Source organism: Oreochromis aureus, linkage group 22 (assembly GCF_013358895.1).
Source record: "Oreochromis aureus strain Israel breed Guangdong linkage group 22, ZZ_aureus, whole genome shotgun sequence".
NCBI lineage: Eukaryota > Metazoa > Chordata > Actinopteri > Cichliformes > Cichlidae > Oreochromis > Oreochromis aureus.
The window spans coordinates 31,647,817-31,666,761 of record NC_052962.1 but is presented as its reverse complement, the minus strand read 5'-3'; the positions used below and the strand labels follow the sequence as shown (position 1 = coordinate 31,666,761).

The 18,945-nt window shown below is 37.8% G+C and overlaps 1 protein-coding gene, 1 long non-coding RNA gene and 1 pseudogene across 3 annotated transcripts in view; 1 reads left to right on the top strand and 2 right to left on the bottom strand.

Annotated features, from left to right (window-relative positions):
• Positions 1-5,707, bottom strand: part of LOC116309268 (class I histocompatibility antigen, F10 alpha chain-like) — a 263,890-nt gene extending 258,183 nt beyond the window's left edge. The window contains exons 1-4 of one of the 2 annotated variants that reach the window (XM_039605494.1): positions 5,577-5,707; positions 4,295-4,555; positions 1,700-1,969; positions 324-667 (exon numbers count right to left, since the gene is read on the bottom strand). In XM_039605494.1, coding sequence (XP_039461428.1) covers positions 339-667; positions 1,700-1,969; positions 4,295-4,555; positions 5,577-5,601 — 885 coding nt within the window. In that variant the 5' untranslated portion in view covers positions 5,602-5,707 and the 3' untranslated portion in view covers positions 324-338. Of the gene's footprint in view, positions 1-323; positions 668-1,699; positions 1,970-4,294; positions 4,556-5,576 lie in introns of those variants that run through there. The other variant, XM_039605493.1, reaches the window with a different exon arrangement.
• Positions 5,708-8,696: 2,989 nt separating this feature from the next.
• On the top strand, positions 8,697-10,337 carry LOC120435673. The gene is made up of 3 exons (XR_005609819.1): positions 8,697-8,785; positions 8,886-8,935; positions 9,655-10,337. It is a non-coding gene; the product is annotated as an uncharacterized LOC120435673 (long non-coding RNA).
• A 2,927-nt stretch (positions 10,338-13,264) lies between these two features.
• Positions 13,265-15,422, bottom strand: LOC120435666 (annotated as a pseudogene).
• Positions 15,423-18,945: the final 3,523 nt, after the last annotated feature.

Sequence of the window (18,945 nt, the reverse complement as noted above, 5' to 3'; positions counted from 1 at the left end):
CTTTAGCATATCACAGGCTTTCAAACTTTGTCTCTATAAGCACAAAAGTAAAGAAATATTTAAATACAAAGCTCAACAAAAAAGTATGTTGATGAGGTTCTGTATTCATCAAAGCTCAGTAAACAGTGAATGGACAACAATAAAGAGCTATGCTAGATAAAAATATCTGCTTTACAGCACTTTCAAAACATTTAATGGGGAAAAATATTTTTAGGAAGCTAGCACTCACACAATGATCCATGTATGTTTCTATAATATATCAGTGTTACAGACTGAAGAGGAACTTAACAGATAAAACCACATGAACTGCAGGACTCCTAACATTTATATTTTTCACTTTAATCACTTCTGATTCCTGTCTTACACTCATTGGTTCTGATCACTGCTTTGTCCAGTCTGGTGACGATGTCCTCGTTCACACCAGAGAGCTGAAACACACATCTGTAGCTGTCCCAGTCTTCAGGTTTGACTGATGAAAGATCCAGGTCAACACTCATCTGGAAGGTCTCATCATTGTTGGTGAGAATCTCTCCTTTGCTCACACCCTCATGAAGCTCCACTCCATCTTTCCTCCACATCATCTCAGCTCTGTTAGGATAGAAACCTGTAGCGTGGCAGGTGACTGGAGAGGACGAAGACTTCTGGAGGAGAGACACTGAGGGAAGAACTGTGGAGTAAAGACAAACAGTTCATTCTTTCTGTATTATTACTATTACTTTTATTTGAGCTGGAGAGGTGCACAGTGCAGACGAGACGTGAAGAAGAGAGTGCAGACAAGGTGGAGTGGATGGAGAGGAGCAAGAGTGGAAAGGAAAGTTTACAAGATGGCAGTGAGACCTGCTGTGATTTAATATCTGAGGATGGTGGCACTGAGACAAATACAGGAGACAGAACTGATGATATTAAAATTATCATAAGGAGTGAGAAGGATGGACAGGATTAGAAATGAGTATATCAGAGCTAAAACTGTGGAAGATGATCTCCTATGATGACCAGGAGCAACTTTAAAAGAGTATTATTAATTATTATTATTATTATTATTATTATTATTATTATTATTATTATTATTATTAATAATAATAATAATAAAACCATACCAATTTCTTTTGATGTGATGTAGTTTATAAAATTAAATTACATTTAAAAAATGTGTCAAAATGCCACGCGAAGTGCAATTATATTAACCCTTTCACACATAGGGGTCACTACAGTGCACAACTATTCAAAGGCTGTTTTCTTGTATTTGTGTCAGTGTTGATGGTAAACTTGCACATAAACCACTACATTGGACACTGATGTGTCACTCCATGCCTTGCAGGGTTATAATTGTTACATATATTGTTATACTGTTATAAAATATTTTTAAAATATATTTAAAAATCTATTTTTGTTATGTTATAGTTTTTACACAGTGTATATCAATTATTCATTTGTCAAATTCATAAGTCAAAATGTTTGTTGTACAACTAAGTGGACATGTAAAAATACTCTTTGAAAATGAAAAGTACATGTTTAAAAAAAAGAAGTTCAAAAATCTTTTTTTCGTGCCTTAAGATGAATAAAAATACTCAAGAAAAAAAAAGCCCTGATTGAGGTTTTCATAATTCATGCATGAAAAGGTTAATTTAATATCATATTAAGTAATAAACTGAGACATATAACTTTTGGTTAACAATCTAATTCTGGTCATAGATTTTACCTGTTTTCATCAGAGAGCTCCTCCCATAGTTCACATACTTCTTCAGCCACTCAGGACAAATCTGGGTGAGGTAGTTCTTATACTGAGCTTTGTTCCTGTCCAACTCCATCCTTGTCAGAACAGCCTGTTGTTTTGCAGCAACCCATGTCTCTGTCTTCAGGTCAAAGCTTATGAAGTCCTCTCCATCATAACCTTCTTGGAAATATCCATTCACTTCACCTGTTTCTTCATCCCATTCACAGCCGTACATCCACTGGACAATGTGAACACCTGACAGAAACACAGAGACAAAGACTGCAGTGAACCAGAGAGAGACTGCACAAAAGTCTTACACTGACACAGAGACGTGATCAACATATAGAGGATCTACATTTATGGCTGCTTTTGTCTCAGTGGAAGATTTTTAAAACCAATAATCATTAACAATGTAGATTTTAGAAAAAGACACTGGAAAAAACAGAATTCATTTTCTCCCGTTAGCACATCTACGTCCTGCCTGCAGAGATATCACTGCACAGTTTATCTCTGCTGTTGTAGGTGGAGCAACTTCCTGTGAGCTGCAGGATCAGACAAACACACTAAGCTGAGTCCTGAGCAGCCGACACAAATCCTGATTCTGGGTTTAAGTTTCCATCCTCTGAAACTCTGCAGCCGTTATCAGTCCAACAAAATCCTTCCTGTGAGAAACTAAACACCAGACTGTCCTGAGGTTTTTCTAGAGGTGTCTCTGTTTAACATGATCATGTGATGTTAATCTAATCTGGAGTTCTACTTACAGTATTTCAGGCTCCAGCAAATGCTTCATGTCATCATTGATGATTATGCAAGAAATACTTTTTGATAAATCAGTTAATTTCTTGTGATGTGACCTGACAAAAAGGTGAAAAAGGTTCCTCTAAGATTTTACAACCATGTTTTCATTTTCATTACATTTACTAAGAGCAGAGGACTGAAATAAATGGCCTGTATTCGCTTTACAGAACCAGTCATCCACCCATTCACACACTGGTGATGGCAAGCTACATTGTAGCCACAGCCGCTGACAGATGCAAGGTTGCCAGACACTGGCACCACAGGGGCCTCTGACCACCACCAGGCAACGGGTGAAGTGTCTTGCCCAAGAACACAATGACCGAGACTGTCCAAGCCGGGGCTCGAACCAGCAACCTTCCGATTACAAGGCGAACTCCCAACTCTTGAGCCACGATCGCCCCTACAACGATCATTCAGACCTTGAATTTGACTCCATGCTGGGACACTTTTGGTGTTTTTCAGCGCTGTGACCAGATCAGATTTTGCACTAAAAATATTAAAACATTCATGTTAATGATATTATTGGATGTGTAGCACAGAGATCTGTGAGCGTCTTTGAGTAGGAACCTGAGCGCCACTGATGCTGTGATGAGAGCCGACAGTCTACAGGTGAGGCCGACACGAGGAGTCATTCCTGCTTTTATTACATCGCTGCTCTCAAAGCCACGAGAAACGCCTCGGTGCATCATCACATTTTCTTTATATGGACATGTGGAGTTACACACCATCTAGGTTCAAATTCCACACTTTTCCAGCCCGTTTGGTTAATAAATTATATTAAAATTGCTAATCAATAAATCAGGACGCTGTGAATGTCCATGAAAATCTCACAAAAACACCTCCTTATAGGCGGCAACAAAGTGAATGTGGGATGAGCTGGTGTTGTCTGCACTCCTTTGATTGGACAGAGAAACATGGGGAGGCCCTGCATGAGTCAAGAAAATGCTCACAGCTGTCACTGATAGAGGTGGGCGGATCGATCCAAATATCGATATTGGTACCAACACTAGTATTGGTTACGGATCAACACTAGCATGACTGGATTGATACTTTGCTTTTATCCTTCATGTTCAGTATGTAGCCTGCTGAACTGTGTTAATTATTATAGTGGGGATTCTCTTTGTCCAACCAAACATCCTACAGCTTAAAATTCACAAGCCACTGCTGCACTGTGGTAATGTTTTGTACGCAGGCAAAAGAAGTCCATCTTTGTTCCTCCCCGCTGCTTCTCCTGCTCCTGTGGGAAAACTACACACCAGACTGTCCTCAGGTCTTTCTAGAAGCTTCCACTGAAGGAGAGTTTCAGTCCAGGATTGTTTTTATTAAAAGTCAAATATTAGTTCACAATAATTGTGAATAAAACAAATACACCTCAGACTGATTATTTAGATCCTGCTGATTTTCTGGAGATTAATTTCTGAATAATCGATTATTAAGAAATTGTAGCAAAAAAAGCCATCAAGGTTTCAGAGGCAAAAAATCCTAAATATAAACCAAATCTTCAAATATCATGAATTTATCTTTATTATTTGATTATTTTGATCAACTAAACAGTTAAATTATATCAGTTCATACAAACATGATTATTAATTCTGGTTGAATTAAATTAAAGCTTCACAGACTGTAGTTCTACATTTATTATGAATTGTTATTTTAATAATTTTAATCTGTAATCTGAATGAAACATTTAATGTGTGCAAACCTGTTTACTACTGTAAACAAAACACACTGAAAACATTAACAGCAAATATCAGTAAAAAAAACGAGAAAATATAAACAAACCTCCAGTTTGGTTGAAGCGTGCCTTTGCAGTCTCAATGTTGGCTTTGAACCACTGCTGGGCACCCACAGTGATCCCAGCGTTTCTCTCCCAGAACTGTGGATCTACTGCACCCTTCACCCAGTCCTGTTTGGGCTCAGCTTTCTGTGTGTTGCTGTCATAATGAACAACCTGAACATCATCAACCATCCCAACAGTCACAAACTCTGGGAAGTTTGGGACTTGAGAGGACGCAGTGTAGAAATACTTCAGAGAGTGGGTCACTGTAAGAAACAGTTAATGTTGTGAGATCTCAGGAACACAGACTAATAAATTATTTTATTTTTTAAATAACACAATAAGAAAAACTGCAGCACATTAAGGACATCCTGTAATAATCCTGCTGTCCCTTCAATAAACACAAAATAGATTTATGAATAGATATTCAGTGGTTAATGTAATTTTTCTGATCCTCTTTTCTTCAAAACTTCAAATTCTAGTTTGAACCTGATTATTCACAGAAAGTTTTAAAACTGGTGTTTATCCTTCAGTTTGGTTTAATTCAGTTTTCATGATTGATGGTTTGAACTCATTATAGGTTTTAATTTAACTATATTTTTATTTTGTTTTCATTGTTAAACAAAATACGTATTATTTTTAATCTGTTTTGCTTTTGTTATGCAGCGTGACTTCTGAAGTGAGTTGTTCTCTTTTGCATTTCAATTTTTGATATTACAAATTATATGAATTGATTGAAGCATATCGATGCTTCTTCTTTGTTTATATTATTTTTATAGATTTTTTAAATCTTAAAATTGTTACAGAAAGTTTTAATTCCAACATCTTTTATCGATAATATTATCAATAATAATGTTGTGTGAAAATGTTTTAAACCCTCATGAAAATTAAAATGGTACTTAGTTTTTAAAATAAACGTTTTAATTATTGTCACCAGATTATCATCAGACTCCTCACGGATGTTTTATTTGTTGGACTGTTTGGAGAGACAGCAGAGTCACAAACCCGGAAATCATGAAATAGTTTGGGACATAAGCCGTCTTGTTTTAATCTTTGCCTTCATCTGAACTTTAATGTTTATTATTAGGTATTGAAGAGATAAACAGACGATTTAATTACCTGTATAATATAATCGATTTCTAAATATTGACATTTTCTACTTGGATCCATTATAACTAAATGTTTAGCGTACAGGAAATTTCTGGGGAGCAAACAGTCCGTCCTTTTGTCTTTCAAATTACATAAATCTGACATATAAAAAGACAGAAATATAACAGTCAAACTGACCTGCCGCTGCCCCCTGTATTACCATCTTCTTTCTTCTTTTTTCATCTTCGTCATTGTGACCATAAACAGCCAAACCTTTAACAGACTTTATGCGTTCGCTTGTCCAGAAAAAGCTAAAGCTAAGATGTAGAACCAGGAGATACGTCACCATTAGCCTCGATCAGAGCCAATAGGGATTTACTCTGAGAGTAAGCGTCACTTAAATCAACGAAACTGAAAGTAAAATATCTTCATATGAACCAGTTTATCACGAATGGAAGGTTAGTTTCATCTGGTCTTTATAATTTTTTTTGTTATGACAGGTTTAGTTCATGTTATGTTGGGTATACACCAAGGGCGTAGATTTGGCATGGACGGAAGGGACATGTCCCCACCAATATCCAGCGATTATTGAATTGTCCCCACCAATACTTTTATCTCTTCGAGTAAAGAAAAACAAACCCGATAGAAAGAAAAAAACGATCTGTCAACGTCTCATTCACCCAGCGGCGCAGAAAGAGTTAAATTACGATCTTTACTGGAGTCCTACGTCATGTGACAAATATGGCCAATGTGATTGGCTGTGCCTTTCAGGGAGCTCTGTTTAGTTTTAGCAGCGGCAAGCCTGCGCTGCGAGGAGGACGGTAGCAAAAAGGAAGAACCTGGATATTAAAAAGTATTTTGCAAAGAAACCTGTAAGTCACTTAAAGTCAGGTTCACTCATAAAATGTGTCCGTCATAATAACGTTACAGGCTATGCTAGGCTTTGGCCCACATCAGTCTAAAATTGTTTTTCAACCACGAATAACGTGTTTTGGAAACTTACTGCACAACAGGCAGCTCTATTAGTTAGTCAGTCTCAGAGTAGCATTTCTGATTTTGATTCAAACTGTCAGAGAAAACGGCAGCCTCGAGCAAGCCAGGATATTAGTTTATAGAGGCTGTTAAAATTATATGTCTAACGTTAAAATGTTGGTGACAATAATTTCATTCTAATGGCACTGACATATTCATAGGGTTAATTTTTGAGACAAAATATCATGAGGTAGTCATGATTTTGCAAATATCCCACCTTGTAGTGCAGTTTGCACAAATTTTAAAAATGCACTCACCCTACAAACATTACTGATGAGTCAAGATCTGCACAAAGTGACAGAAACACTGAAGCAGCTACACATTTTATTCTTATTGTCATGTATGTCCTATTTGTCAGGTGACAGAAGAACCAACACAAAGCTCAGAGAGTAATGGTGATACAAGACCACAGGTGAAATTGGATGATGACTTGGTGGTTCATGACTGTATTTGAAGCACATGTGTGACTGCATGTATTTGTCTCACTGTTATTTATCAGGTGACAGAGGCAGCTCTGCCATGTTGTAGCTCAGAGGTGAAGAGGCGAGGTCACAGGTGACTGACTGATGATTTGGTGCTATAGATTAACAAGTATTTATTATCATGACAATTGCTAGGCTGCTGATGTAAATTTATTCATTACTGTATATTTGACAAATAATCTGAATTGACATGTCTCAGTTTTTATATGGCATGAATCAATGTGTTATTTTATCAGGTGGCAATATGTCCTAGTGCAGTCAGAGGGGAGGAGCCAGGGCCAAAGGTGAGGCACATCAAGCACATAATAATAATTTTAATCTGAGGATAAAACGCATGTACTGAGGCTGAAAGAAGCTTCAGTGCTCTCAGAAGACTAAAAACATGGCTAAGGTCAACAATGACTCAAATGAGATTAAACAATGCTGCTATATGCCATTTCCACCAGGAGAGACTGGACAGTATAGATGTAAAACAAATATGCCAGCAGTTTATCTCAGTTAACGAGAGGAGAAGGCATGTGTTTGGCTCCTTCACATAGTGGACATTGAGTTGTTGTGTGGGGCACCAGTAGTCCATGTCTGTTGCTGTAACAGTAGTTCATGTTTAGAATAAAAAATCCCAGCTCACTGATTTGATCGGGGCAATAGTGCCTAAAATGTTGCATAATTTTGCTGAGAGATCTTTCACTTTGTGGTAATCTTAGATGAGTAGTTTTATGGACAAAACCCAGCAGGTCATTCAGTGTTCCCTTAGTGCTAATGTGTAAGAGATGTTGGTGTACTGTGTGGTTTTTTCCTATATTTTAACATGCCAATTTGCTGTGTTGTGATTTGCTATTAATCAGACCCAGGTTTATTTTGAATGACAAATTTATTTAAGACGGAGTGATTTATGTTAGTCTGTGATAGTATGCGTTAACATCCGCTCATAGATCCTACCTACCGGATCTTCTTTCCATTGATGTTGTTGTTATGACTGGTGAAGCCGAGCTGGTGAGTTTCTGTGTTAACTAAATGACATGTTAAAGCTATGAATATGACTGTTACCAAACTGTACTGTCATTAATAGGGTTGTTTTGTTAATGTTGTATGGTTGTTTATTTTGTGTCTTTCAGTTGATTACCTGGCTTCTGTAAAGGCACGGTTACTGTACTGTAGTTAGCTTATGCTTGTACAATAAAGCTTATAACAGGCAGCAATCAGATGTCAGAGCCTGAGTACGACACAGTTTCATCAGTCAAAACACACCCTTACGGTGGGAGTTTGCTAAATTAAAGGTAGTTAGCTTAGTAAAAACCGTACATGTACTATCACTGAAGTAATGTTGTTAAGTCCTTAAAGTCATATTCTTTTATTGTCATGTATTTGAAGCTATTTATATTTTTGTATGATATCTGATTTATATGGAATATGGCTGAAGTAAACTAAAGCCTAAAATACTTAGTCAGTCATTTGTTTAATAGTAATTTAAGATTATGTAAATCACATATAAAACTATGAATTGTAATTTTAAATGGTTTAAAAGCCTGTAGAATAGCATATGTAGGCAAGTATATTTCTCCTTTTTATCAAGAAGCAAAGACAAAAAGGAAAAAAAAAAAAAGAAACAGGGCAGGGTTCGGTGGTTGAATCATACGTCCCCACCAATGCCAAAACCAAATCTACGCCCTTGGTATACACTGTATAATTTATTTTCTATTCAGTTGATAAAACCTTGTTAAGTTTCTCAGTGGAGTGATTTGTATTAATTTTAAACGCATACACATACACTGATACGCCTTCGATGCTTGTCCCCTCCCGGGACAGACAGCGGGTCTGGACCAGCGCAGACACGCTGCTGGACCGGATGCGCTGCCTACACCCAGCTCCTCGTCAGTCCGGACTAATAATCAGGTCGTGACAAACAAGCTCTCCAATTCTCACCTCCCTCGTATTATCCTTGCTTTTGCTTCCCCGTACACTGGCACCAATCTCTACTCTCCTTTTTCCGTAGACCTTTCAAGCACTTCCTCACAGCGCCAGAATTGTGTTGTTTGTGTCACTGTAAGTATAACCCCCTGCACTGAGTCCAAAACATGTCTGTATGTTCTGTTCCTGTGGTCCACCCGCATTGTGTCATAACAAAGAGACAACTCATTTTAAATTGTATTTTTGAGAAATTTGTTCCTGGCAGCTTCTCACAAACAAACACATTTGCTGAAATTGTTGAAGTGGACTGAAAATCGGTGGCAACAGGAACGGTAACAAACAAGTTAAAGTACTGAGAACAGTAACTAACAGGTAACTGACAAGGTCACGACAGAAGTACAGCACAGGAATCCTGAGTTTGTCTGAGTGACTTTCCAAGAGAGTTTTCCCTCGAGAGAAACTATCTGTGGATCTGTTTGTGCTGGCACCCTGGACACGCTAGCAATCATTCCTTTTGTTTGTAACCCTGTTTTGCCTTCACCGTAAATAAACACAATGTCTCTTAACCTTTAAGTCTCACACTCTTGAGTCCAATCCTTTCCAGTGTCCATGAGAGTTTAATCGATTAACTGAGAAATTGTAGAAAAAACAGGAACCTGTAAATATTTGGAGTTTAGTTGGATGAAACACTTTCATCATGATTTAATCATCAAACCTGCTGTTGATTAATTTTCCTTTGACCATCTAATTGAGTATTTGGTTCAAGACTAAGCCACTGTGGTCAAGGCAAGTTAATACCATCTAAACAAGAGTTCGGACTGTGATCTAAATGTTGTCTCTATTGTTTTCCTCAGGAGGAGTGTGGAACGAGAGAGAGGGAGTGCAGAGACACAGGAGCAACAGGGGACTTTTTGGGAAGAAGACACGACACGGGAGTAAAGGGAGAGGACGGGGATTTTTTGTCATTTTCGCACTGTAAATAAACGCACCGCTTGCAGTGAAGAGTCCAGCGTTCTGGGTCCTCCTTTCCCCCACATCCCCACGGCTTGCCTTGGCAAACTGTGACAATCCCAACAACCACAAACTCTGGGAAGTCTTGGACTTGAGAAGACGCAGTAAAGAAATATTTCAAAGAGTGGGTCACTGTAAGAAACAGTTTGTGTATAATTATTTTACTTGATAAGCTGTAGCGATAAAAGGTTTTAACTCTTTATGAAAATGAAAATGGTATTTTGTGGCGAAAATAAAAGTTTTGGTTACAGCCACTAAATTACAAACAGACCCCCTGACTGATGTCAATTACAGCTGTTGGATCGTTTAGAAAGACGGCAGGTTCACTTATAAAAAGATGTGCAATGAGCAATTTAAAAAAATAGCTAAGTTCAAAATATAAACATCATTTCTCATCTTCTAATGCAAAATGCTAATTATTGGGAATTAGCATGAAATGCAGGATTTGTTTGTTTCATGCATTTATGTATTCACCTCACACATGAACAATCCCCAGTTCAAGACCAGGAGGAGACACAAACCCAGACTCAGGGAGTCATGAGAAAGTCTTTTCCTTATTTCAGTCCAAGCAGGAATAAATGGGAGGCTTGTGTCAGGAAGGATATTCAGTGTAAAATCTGTACCAGTTAAAACATGAAGATCAGTCCACACTGGCGACCGTTTGGGAAATAAGATGAGAAGTACATTAAGGTTATAACATAATTATAATCTACAGGGATTTATTGCAGCTGAAACAGGCTGCAATTCTCTGGGGATCAAATGATGCAGAAAAAGGCTGCCACAAATAAAAGACAAAAACATAAAATTCCTAGATAACCTGTCGTCACCTCCTGTATTCCCAGGAGAAGCAGGAACATCAAGACCATCAACATGTAAACTTTATTAGTTTTATTGTCCACAAAAAGAGACTCAGTGCTTCCTGCTCAGGTGTCAAAGGTCCATCAGAACAAATAGGAATTCATCCTGAGAGCAAACGTCAGTTATATCTGGTTTAAACTCACACATTGAACCAGTTTTTGATGGCATCATAAAATCTGTTCTTTGTGGCTCATGTTGAATTGGAAACAAAAATATCAAAAATGAATTCACTGAATTTCTGTCATGTGGCGCTCTGTGGAGGGTAGAGCAATAACTGTGTGATCACAAATTTGTGTAGTTATTGAGTCGTGATATTATATTGATTATATGTAATTATATTGTCGAAACCATCATATTCTTTTCTTCATGTCTTCTGTTGTAGTTATGTGTTAGCATTTTGAGGTACTTATTTAGTTTCAGTACAAGTCTAACGTTGGACCTACTTCCAGCTCAGCCTGCTATCTACTGTTATCATTCTCATGTAACACGCTGTTACCTCTGTACTTCTCGGAAGTGAGACCCAAACAAACAAAGGATAAAGAGTCAAACAATGTTCTTAAACAGAAAAGTTAGCTCCTGTCAGCTTTTTTCTGCAGCTTCAACACTGAAAACTGTTTGACTGAAGAGAAATTTAAAACCTCTGCAGATGTTTGAACACCTGATGCTGTTCTTTTCATTTCCTTTTTTCTTGGTACTTTTAATATTTAAGTTCTAGTTACTTCATGGTTTAGTGGTCAACACGTTTTCTTTACACAGAAAACATCAATACTTTTAGACTTGAAGGTGACACAAAAACCAAATCAAACACATGGATCAAAAAACATAGACAAATTACAGCTGCTTATAAATTAAAGTGAAAGCAGCATTTAAAATAAGAAAAGTTGAACAAAGGCTAGAAATGAAAGAGCATTGTCCAGTCTGTTTTTAGGAGAGAGCTGTTCCCATAGTTCCAACAGAGGTGAAGCAGCTGCTCTAACAACATTTTTTGTGTTTCCGTTACACTTAATTTTAGTTTTAAAGGCACATTATTTTGGAGTGATCTGTGTCAGTGCTATGACATCATAACCAGAATGATCATTACTGGTAACTGTTACCTCCTCAGAGACTGCACCAAACCAAGTGAGATTCATCTAAGCTGATATCACATTTTTTCCATCATTTTTTTCATGTGTATAGTCAGATCTCCCCTTTACTTACATCACTTTATAGTTTATAGTTTAGTTTATACAATAGTTTCTATTATTGAAGGAAATATTCATGAAACTGTAGCTACAGTCACATGGGAAGAATAAACTCAATGTGGATTCACAACAGGACAAAAATTAAGAATATTGTGGATTTTATTAAAAAGTCATCATAACAAACAGAAAATAAATTAACAGCAATATTTACATTTATCTAATAAACAAACACCAGATATAAAAAATTGTTTACAAGAGACAGAAAAACACCCTTAAAGTACTGAAGTACGAGAAGGAAGTATTTTCATCAGCATTCATTAGTGCTGAAAACACACTTCAGTCTCAAAATATTTGAAATGACATTTGAAAGAAAACTAAACAGGTTTATATAAAAAGGTGATGAATTTGTCCAACAAAATAAGAAAAAAGGTAGAAAAAATAATAAAAACTAGGAAAACCAGACAATACAGGAGGCAAAGTCAGTGAGCACACAGGGAACAAAAGGAATGAAAAATGTGTTCACAGCATTATTGAAAAGCTACTAAACACAGTGACAGAGAACTCCATCCATCCATTTCCTGTCCTGCGTTGTCACTGAGATAAAATAAGACAAGAGTGGAGCCAGTCCTCACACACCAGGGCAGAGACGAAGTAACCTTTATCATCAGATTTATACGTTAAAAAATAGTTTACTCTACTGGAAATATTTAATTTAAATTAAAGTCAACAAGCATGATGGAAAAACAAAGATTCACAGTCTAGAGGTAACGAGATAACAGTCCTCGTTTCAGCGCAAAATTTACACAGAAATTTAAAAAGAATAAACAAGAATCATTTTCATTTCTACAAATCAGCATATTTACATTGTAATACATTAAAGTCATTAAAGCAAAAGAACTGCATATTGAGAATTTACCCACAATACTGTTAAAGCAAAACCATTTGTTCTAATTTTGTCAGCTTGGTGTTTTTGTAAACGTTCTTATTGGTGTTAATATTTATCCAAACCACAGAAGTGAAACATCTGTTCTGTTCTCTTAAAAATCTCACCTAAACTCACATAAAACAGCAACAATTGTAAAACTAAATAAAAAATACCTTGTGATTTTTTTAACATCAAATCAACAAAAGTCACACTAATGTTTCACTGAACTGCCTTTAACTTTGATGCTGACATGCATTCACTTCATTAAGCTTATACTGTTTCACATATTTATTTCAGTGAAATGCACATGTTGAAAATGATGTTTCATGAACCACTTCAATAGTAACTTGAGCCTGATGACTCCTGGCATCAGGATCTTGTCCGTGTCATCAGGGAAGACAAAATGTATTAATGGAAAAATCTGTTCATTCAATGTAGTCAGGTAGCCAGCTGACCCCACGTTGATGAACCTTGACCTCCGATACATTGGAAGGCTGTTACACTACCCAGAAAAACTCCATTTTATGTATGAACTCACTGTGAGCAGTGATGTCTGTCATTAGGCTTCACAAGGAATCATTTTCTCTTGGACCTCACAGTTTTCTACAGCTGTAGGTCAGAAACACATCATTAGTCCACAACACTTTTACAAACAGCTGACAGATCTGAAAAACGTTTTAATCTACAGAGTGCACATAAAACTCAAAGAAAACAGATCAGAAACATTTCACTTACGAGATGGAGGTCGTTTGTCTGTAATGAAAGAAAGTAAAAAACAGGGTTTGTTAAACATTATGTATTTAACTCTGTGATCTTGTCTTATTATCCAACAGTCATATTCTCAGTAAACTCTGGCTCTGAGCCTTACTGTAATAACTGCTGGATGCAACAGTGTGATAAAGCAATGACAGACTCGACGACATCTGGATGCTTTTCAGCATCATTTTATTCACACGGTTGCTGTTAACACGCGGTTGCGGCTTTCCGGTTGCTCGCAAACATACACACCAACAACAACACTGAATAAAAGAAAGCATCAACTCAAAGTCCTACAAAATCTGCTTTGTCCTCTCACCTGTCTTCTTTTTGTAGATAATGAATCCAATCACAGTGATCACAGCAAGAACACCCAGAGCAAGAATTATGGGGATGATCATGAAGAGGGAATTTCCTTTAGATCAAAGACAAACAAATCAGAACCTGAACAGATGAAACAGGATGGAGAAGATCACCAATCAGAACAGATAACAGCTCTGATTATAGACAATAAGTCTGTCACTATATGCTTTACCTGTTGTTCATATCTGAATATATTCACTGTGTCTGTGCTTATTTACCCACATTTAACTCTGATGTCTTTGTGTCTCTGGCCCACTGAACTTCTGAGAATAAAAACATCCTTTTTAATTTAGTCAGTAAACTTGATTCCAAAATCAAATCATTACCTCTACTCGTTTTATAAAACCGTGGAGTAACTATACTCTGTTAACTGTGGCTGCTCATTCACAAGGTAAAACGTGATTTGGGAAAAAGCATTAGTGTTTGGTAAAGAATCTTAAATTCCTTTTGTTCTTAGTTTGGAAATATTTTCAGCAGGTTCGCATAATTATTTCAAGATGGGAAACATGTCCCAGTCTAGACTTTAAGTGTGAAATAAACTGACAAAATTGTTCTATTTTTAACACATAAAACTGCATGAACTGCCCTTTACTATGCACTATTATATTACAGTAAACTAAATGTGTGCTTCTGAGTGCAGACTGACCTTCATTGGTTCTGATCACTGCTCTGTCCAGTCTGGTGATGATGTCCTTATTCACACCACAGAGCTGAAACACACAATCGTAGCTCCTCCAGTCCTCAGGTTTGACTGATGAGAGATCCAGATCAGCAGAAATCTGGATCATTGTTGGGCAGGATCTCTCCTCTGTTCACACCCTCATGAAGCTCTTTCCCATCTTTCCTCCACAACAGTTTGGCTTTGTGTGGATAGAAACCTGTAGCGTGGCAGGTGATTGGAGAGGAGGAAGACTTCTGGAGGAGAGAGACTGAGGGAAGAACTGTTGACAAAATATAAGTGTTCATTATTGTTATTATTACAAATTGTATGTTTGTTGACAATCAATCAACCTATAAATGATTGATTGTCTTTCCAAGTCCAGTTAAAATCCTGTGTTATTGCACCTGTTCTCCTCAGAGAGCTCCCTGAATAGTTCAGATACTTCTTCAGCCACTCAAGACAAATGTGAGTGAAGTAGTTCTTCTGTCTGGCTGAGAGAGCTCTGTCAGAGTCGTACTTCTGTTTAGCGATGACTGCCTGCTGTTTTGGAGCGATCCACGTCTCTGTCTTAAGGTCAAACGCCAAAAAGTCCTCGCCATCGTAACCCAGCTGATCACAGCCGGTCACATTATTTGCTTCAGTATCCCATTCACAGCCATACATCTCCTGATAAACATGCACACCTGAAAGACAGAAACAGTACAGTGAACCAGAGCAAAGCTGCAGCACAGTCTCATCTCAATACAGACACATCAACCAATCAACAGTCACTGAAACAGAGGATCTACTGTTTCTCCTGCTGTTTACTGGCTCAGTGGAAACTAATTAAAACAAACTCTCATCAACACAGTTTAAACTTTACAGAGAGAAAACAGAAACAGACTGAGATGCTACACTCTGAGTCCTTATCTAACCTGCACTTCTATAGACCTATAAATAGGACTACAGGTTACATGCCTATATATATACACAGTGGCTTGCAAAAGTATTCGGCCCCCTTGAGCTTTTCCACATTTTGTCACATTTCAGCCACAAACATGAATCAATTTTATTGGAATTCCACGTGAAAGACCAATACAAAGTGGTGTACACGTGGAACCACAATCATGCATGATTCCAAACATTTTTTACAAATAAATAACTGCAGAGTGGGGTGTGCGTAATTATTCAGCCCCCTGAGTCAATACTTTGTAGAACCACCTTTTGCTGCAATTCCAGCTGCCAGTCTTTTAGGGTATGTCTCTACCAGCTTTGCACATCTACAGACTGAAATCCTTGCCCATTCTTCTTTGCAAAACAGCTCCAGCTCAGTCAGATTAGATGGACAGCGTTTGTGAACAGCAGTTTTCAGATCTTGCCACAGATTCTTGATTGGATTTAGATCTGGACTTTGACTGGGCCATTCTAACACATGGATATGTTTTGTTTTAAACCATTCCATTGTTGCCCTGGCTTTATGTTTAGGGTCGTTGTCCTGCTGGAAGGTGAACCTCTGCTCCAGTCTCAAGTCTTTTGCAGACTCCAAGAGGTTTTCTTCCAAGATTGCCCTGTATTTGGCTCCATCCATCTTCCCATCAACTCTGACCAGCTTCCCTGTCCCTGCTGAAGAGAAGCACCCTCAGAGCATGATGCTGCCACCACCATATTTGACAGTGGGGATGGTGTGTTCAAAGTGATGTGCAGTGTTAGTTTTCCGCCACACATAGCGTTTTGCATTTTGGCCAAAAGTTCCATTTTGGTCTCATCTGACCAGAGCACCTTCTTCCACATGTTTGCTGTGTCCCCACATGGCTTGTGGCAAACTGCAAACGGGACTTCTTATGGTTTTCTGTTAACAATGGCTTTCTTCTTGCCACTCTTCCATAAAGGCCAACTTTGTGCAGTGCACAACTAATAGTTGTCCTATGGACAGATTCCCCCACCTGAGCTGTAGATCTCTGCAGCTCGTCCAGAGTCACCATGGGCCTCTTGGCTGCATTTCTGATCAGCGCTCTCCTTGTTCGGCCTGTGAGTTTAGGTGGACGGCCTTGTCTTGGCAGGTTTACAGTTGTGCCAGACTCTTTCCATTTCTGAATGTTGGATTGAACAGTGCTCCGTGGGATGTTCAGGGCTTGGGAAATCTTTTTGTAGCCTAAGTCTGCTTTGAATTTCTCAATAACTTTATCCCTGACCTGTCTGGTGTGTTCTTTGGACTTCATGGTGTTGTTGCTCCCAATATTCTCTTAAACAACCTCCGAGGCCGTCACAGAGCAGCTGTATTTGTACTGACATTAGATTACACACAGGCGCACTCTATTTAGTCATTAGCACTCATCAGGCAATGTCTATGGGCAACTGACTGCACTCAGACCAAAGGGGGCTGAATAATTACGCACACCCCACTTTGCAGTTATTTATTTGTAGAAAATGTTTGGAATCATGTATGATTTTCGTTCCACTTCTCACGTGTTCACCACTTTGTGTTGGTCTTTCACGTGGAATTCCAATCAAATTGATTCATGTTTGTGGCTGTAATGTGACAAAATGTGGAAAAGTTCAAGGGGCCGAATACTTTTGCAAGCCACTGTATATTAAAAAATTACAGCTATTTTACTTATATTTATATAAAAGGTATTCAAAATAATAATAGTTTGACTTTTCATTGCACTGCAGACCAGCACCTACCAGGAACAAACCTGACAACAATCTGCTGGCAATGCTAAATTTGTATGATTGTACACAGACCAGTAAAATCTAAGAACAGCTTCAGCTGTTCTACAGGCAGTTATAACATAAAGCTTGATTCATGCTTTCCTCATGGCATAGTCACATAAAGCTAACACTTTCCTACTTACAGGAGGATCGTTGCTGCTTGGATTATATCCTGCGTTGTTGCAGCGTCTGCGCTTCATGTTTCTTGCTGGGGTTAATTTTTCTCATCTCACTTTTTCTCATCCTTGAATTATTTTGTGTTTTCTTCAACAATTTGAAAATATTGCTCGCAGGTGGTTTCTTAGCCACATGGCATACACATGAAGTTTTCTATATATTGTTTAGTATAAGTAGCCAGTATATTCAGGAAGCAAGCTGATCAAACTAACATGCAGTAGAACAGTAGGCCCATATATTTTAAATTCCCTCGTTCAAGACCATGACGACTTAAAATCACAGCTCTATGTAAAGATTTGACTTAATTTTGTGAAAAACGAATAACACAAGAACAGTAACATACCATCTGTACATCAGCACAATAATTTGCTGTAGGCAAAGGGCAAGACTGTTTGCCACCTATTGCGAATTCAAAATATTGGGGATGGACACAAGAGGAAAACCACAATAACAACACTGGTCCGGCCGGGTCATGATGAACAATGATTTTAATGAACACACGTGTGGGAGATGAACACTGCACGCAGACAGCATAAGATCTCAAAATGGTGGAGCATTGCTCAAACTCAAATTGGCCCCCACCTAATCATAAAAGCCTAAATATTCACATTCTTTCTCTCACACGGTGCTTAACCTCGGCTGTTTATCTGTTCCTGTTGAGATGGGGCAGAAAACCTCTCTGGTATGTTCTGTTCTCTTCTAATCAGACAAATAAGATCATGACTCTCTGAAAACAGTATTTCTTATAACTCAGCCGTATAATGCATCATAAAACAATATCATTCATTCACAATAAATCAGCAGTCTAATGTAATGCAAATCAGTTTAACAAATGTAATAGTTATCACCTTCTTCTAATTCAGGAGAATAATGCAAACTAAAACTGCATAATATTTCACAATCTTTAATTAGGGGTATAACATGCCATTGTAATAAAGTTTATTAATTTAAGCACAACTCTATAATGAGCACGGAACTGCAATGTGTATAAAGGTGATCATGGTTACCCCTGCAACAAAAGATTATATGATTATTCTGATACCTGTAAATAGAGGATTAATTTGAGGTTATAACAATCACTGTAATACAGACTTTAATGTAATGCCCATAGCTTCAAGGATTATTTTTAAATGAATTGCTTTTTCTGGTAACTCACATTTACAATCACAGACAAAAGACAAACAAATTATTAAATTTGTGTGATTTTCCAGTTTGAAAGCACAGAGGTACAGTGGTCAGCACTGTTGACTGTGAGGTTCCTTGTTCAAATCACTGATTTAATTATATGGTTTTTCCTTGGTTCAGTGTTTTTTCTTTCTTTCTACAGTCTAAAGAAGTTAGATTGTGGTTCGTAATTGGACACGATGTGGTTGTGAACATAAAGTTGTCTGTGCTGCAACGTGTCTAGTTCCCATGGCTGCAAAACAAGCTTGCATCATCATTCCTCCACCACCATGTTGATAATTGATATGCTGTGTTTATTTATTTGTTCCTCAACATGGTGCTGTGCATTAAGGCCAAA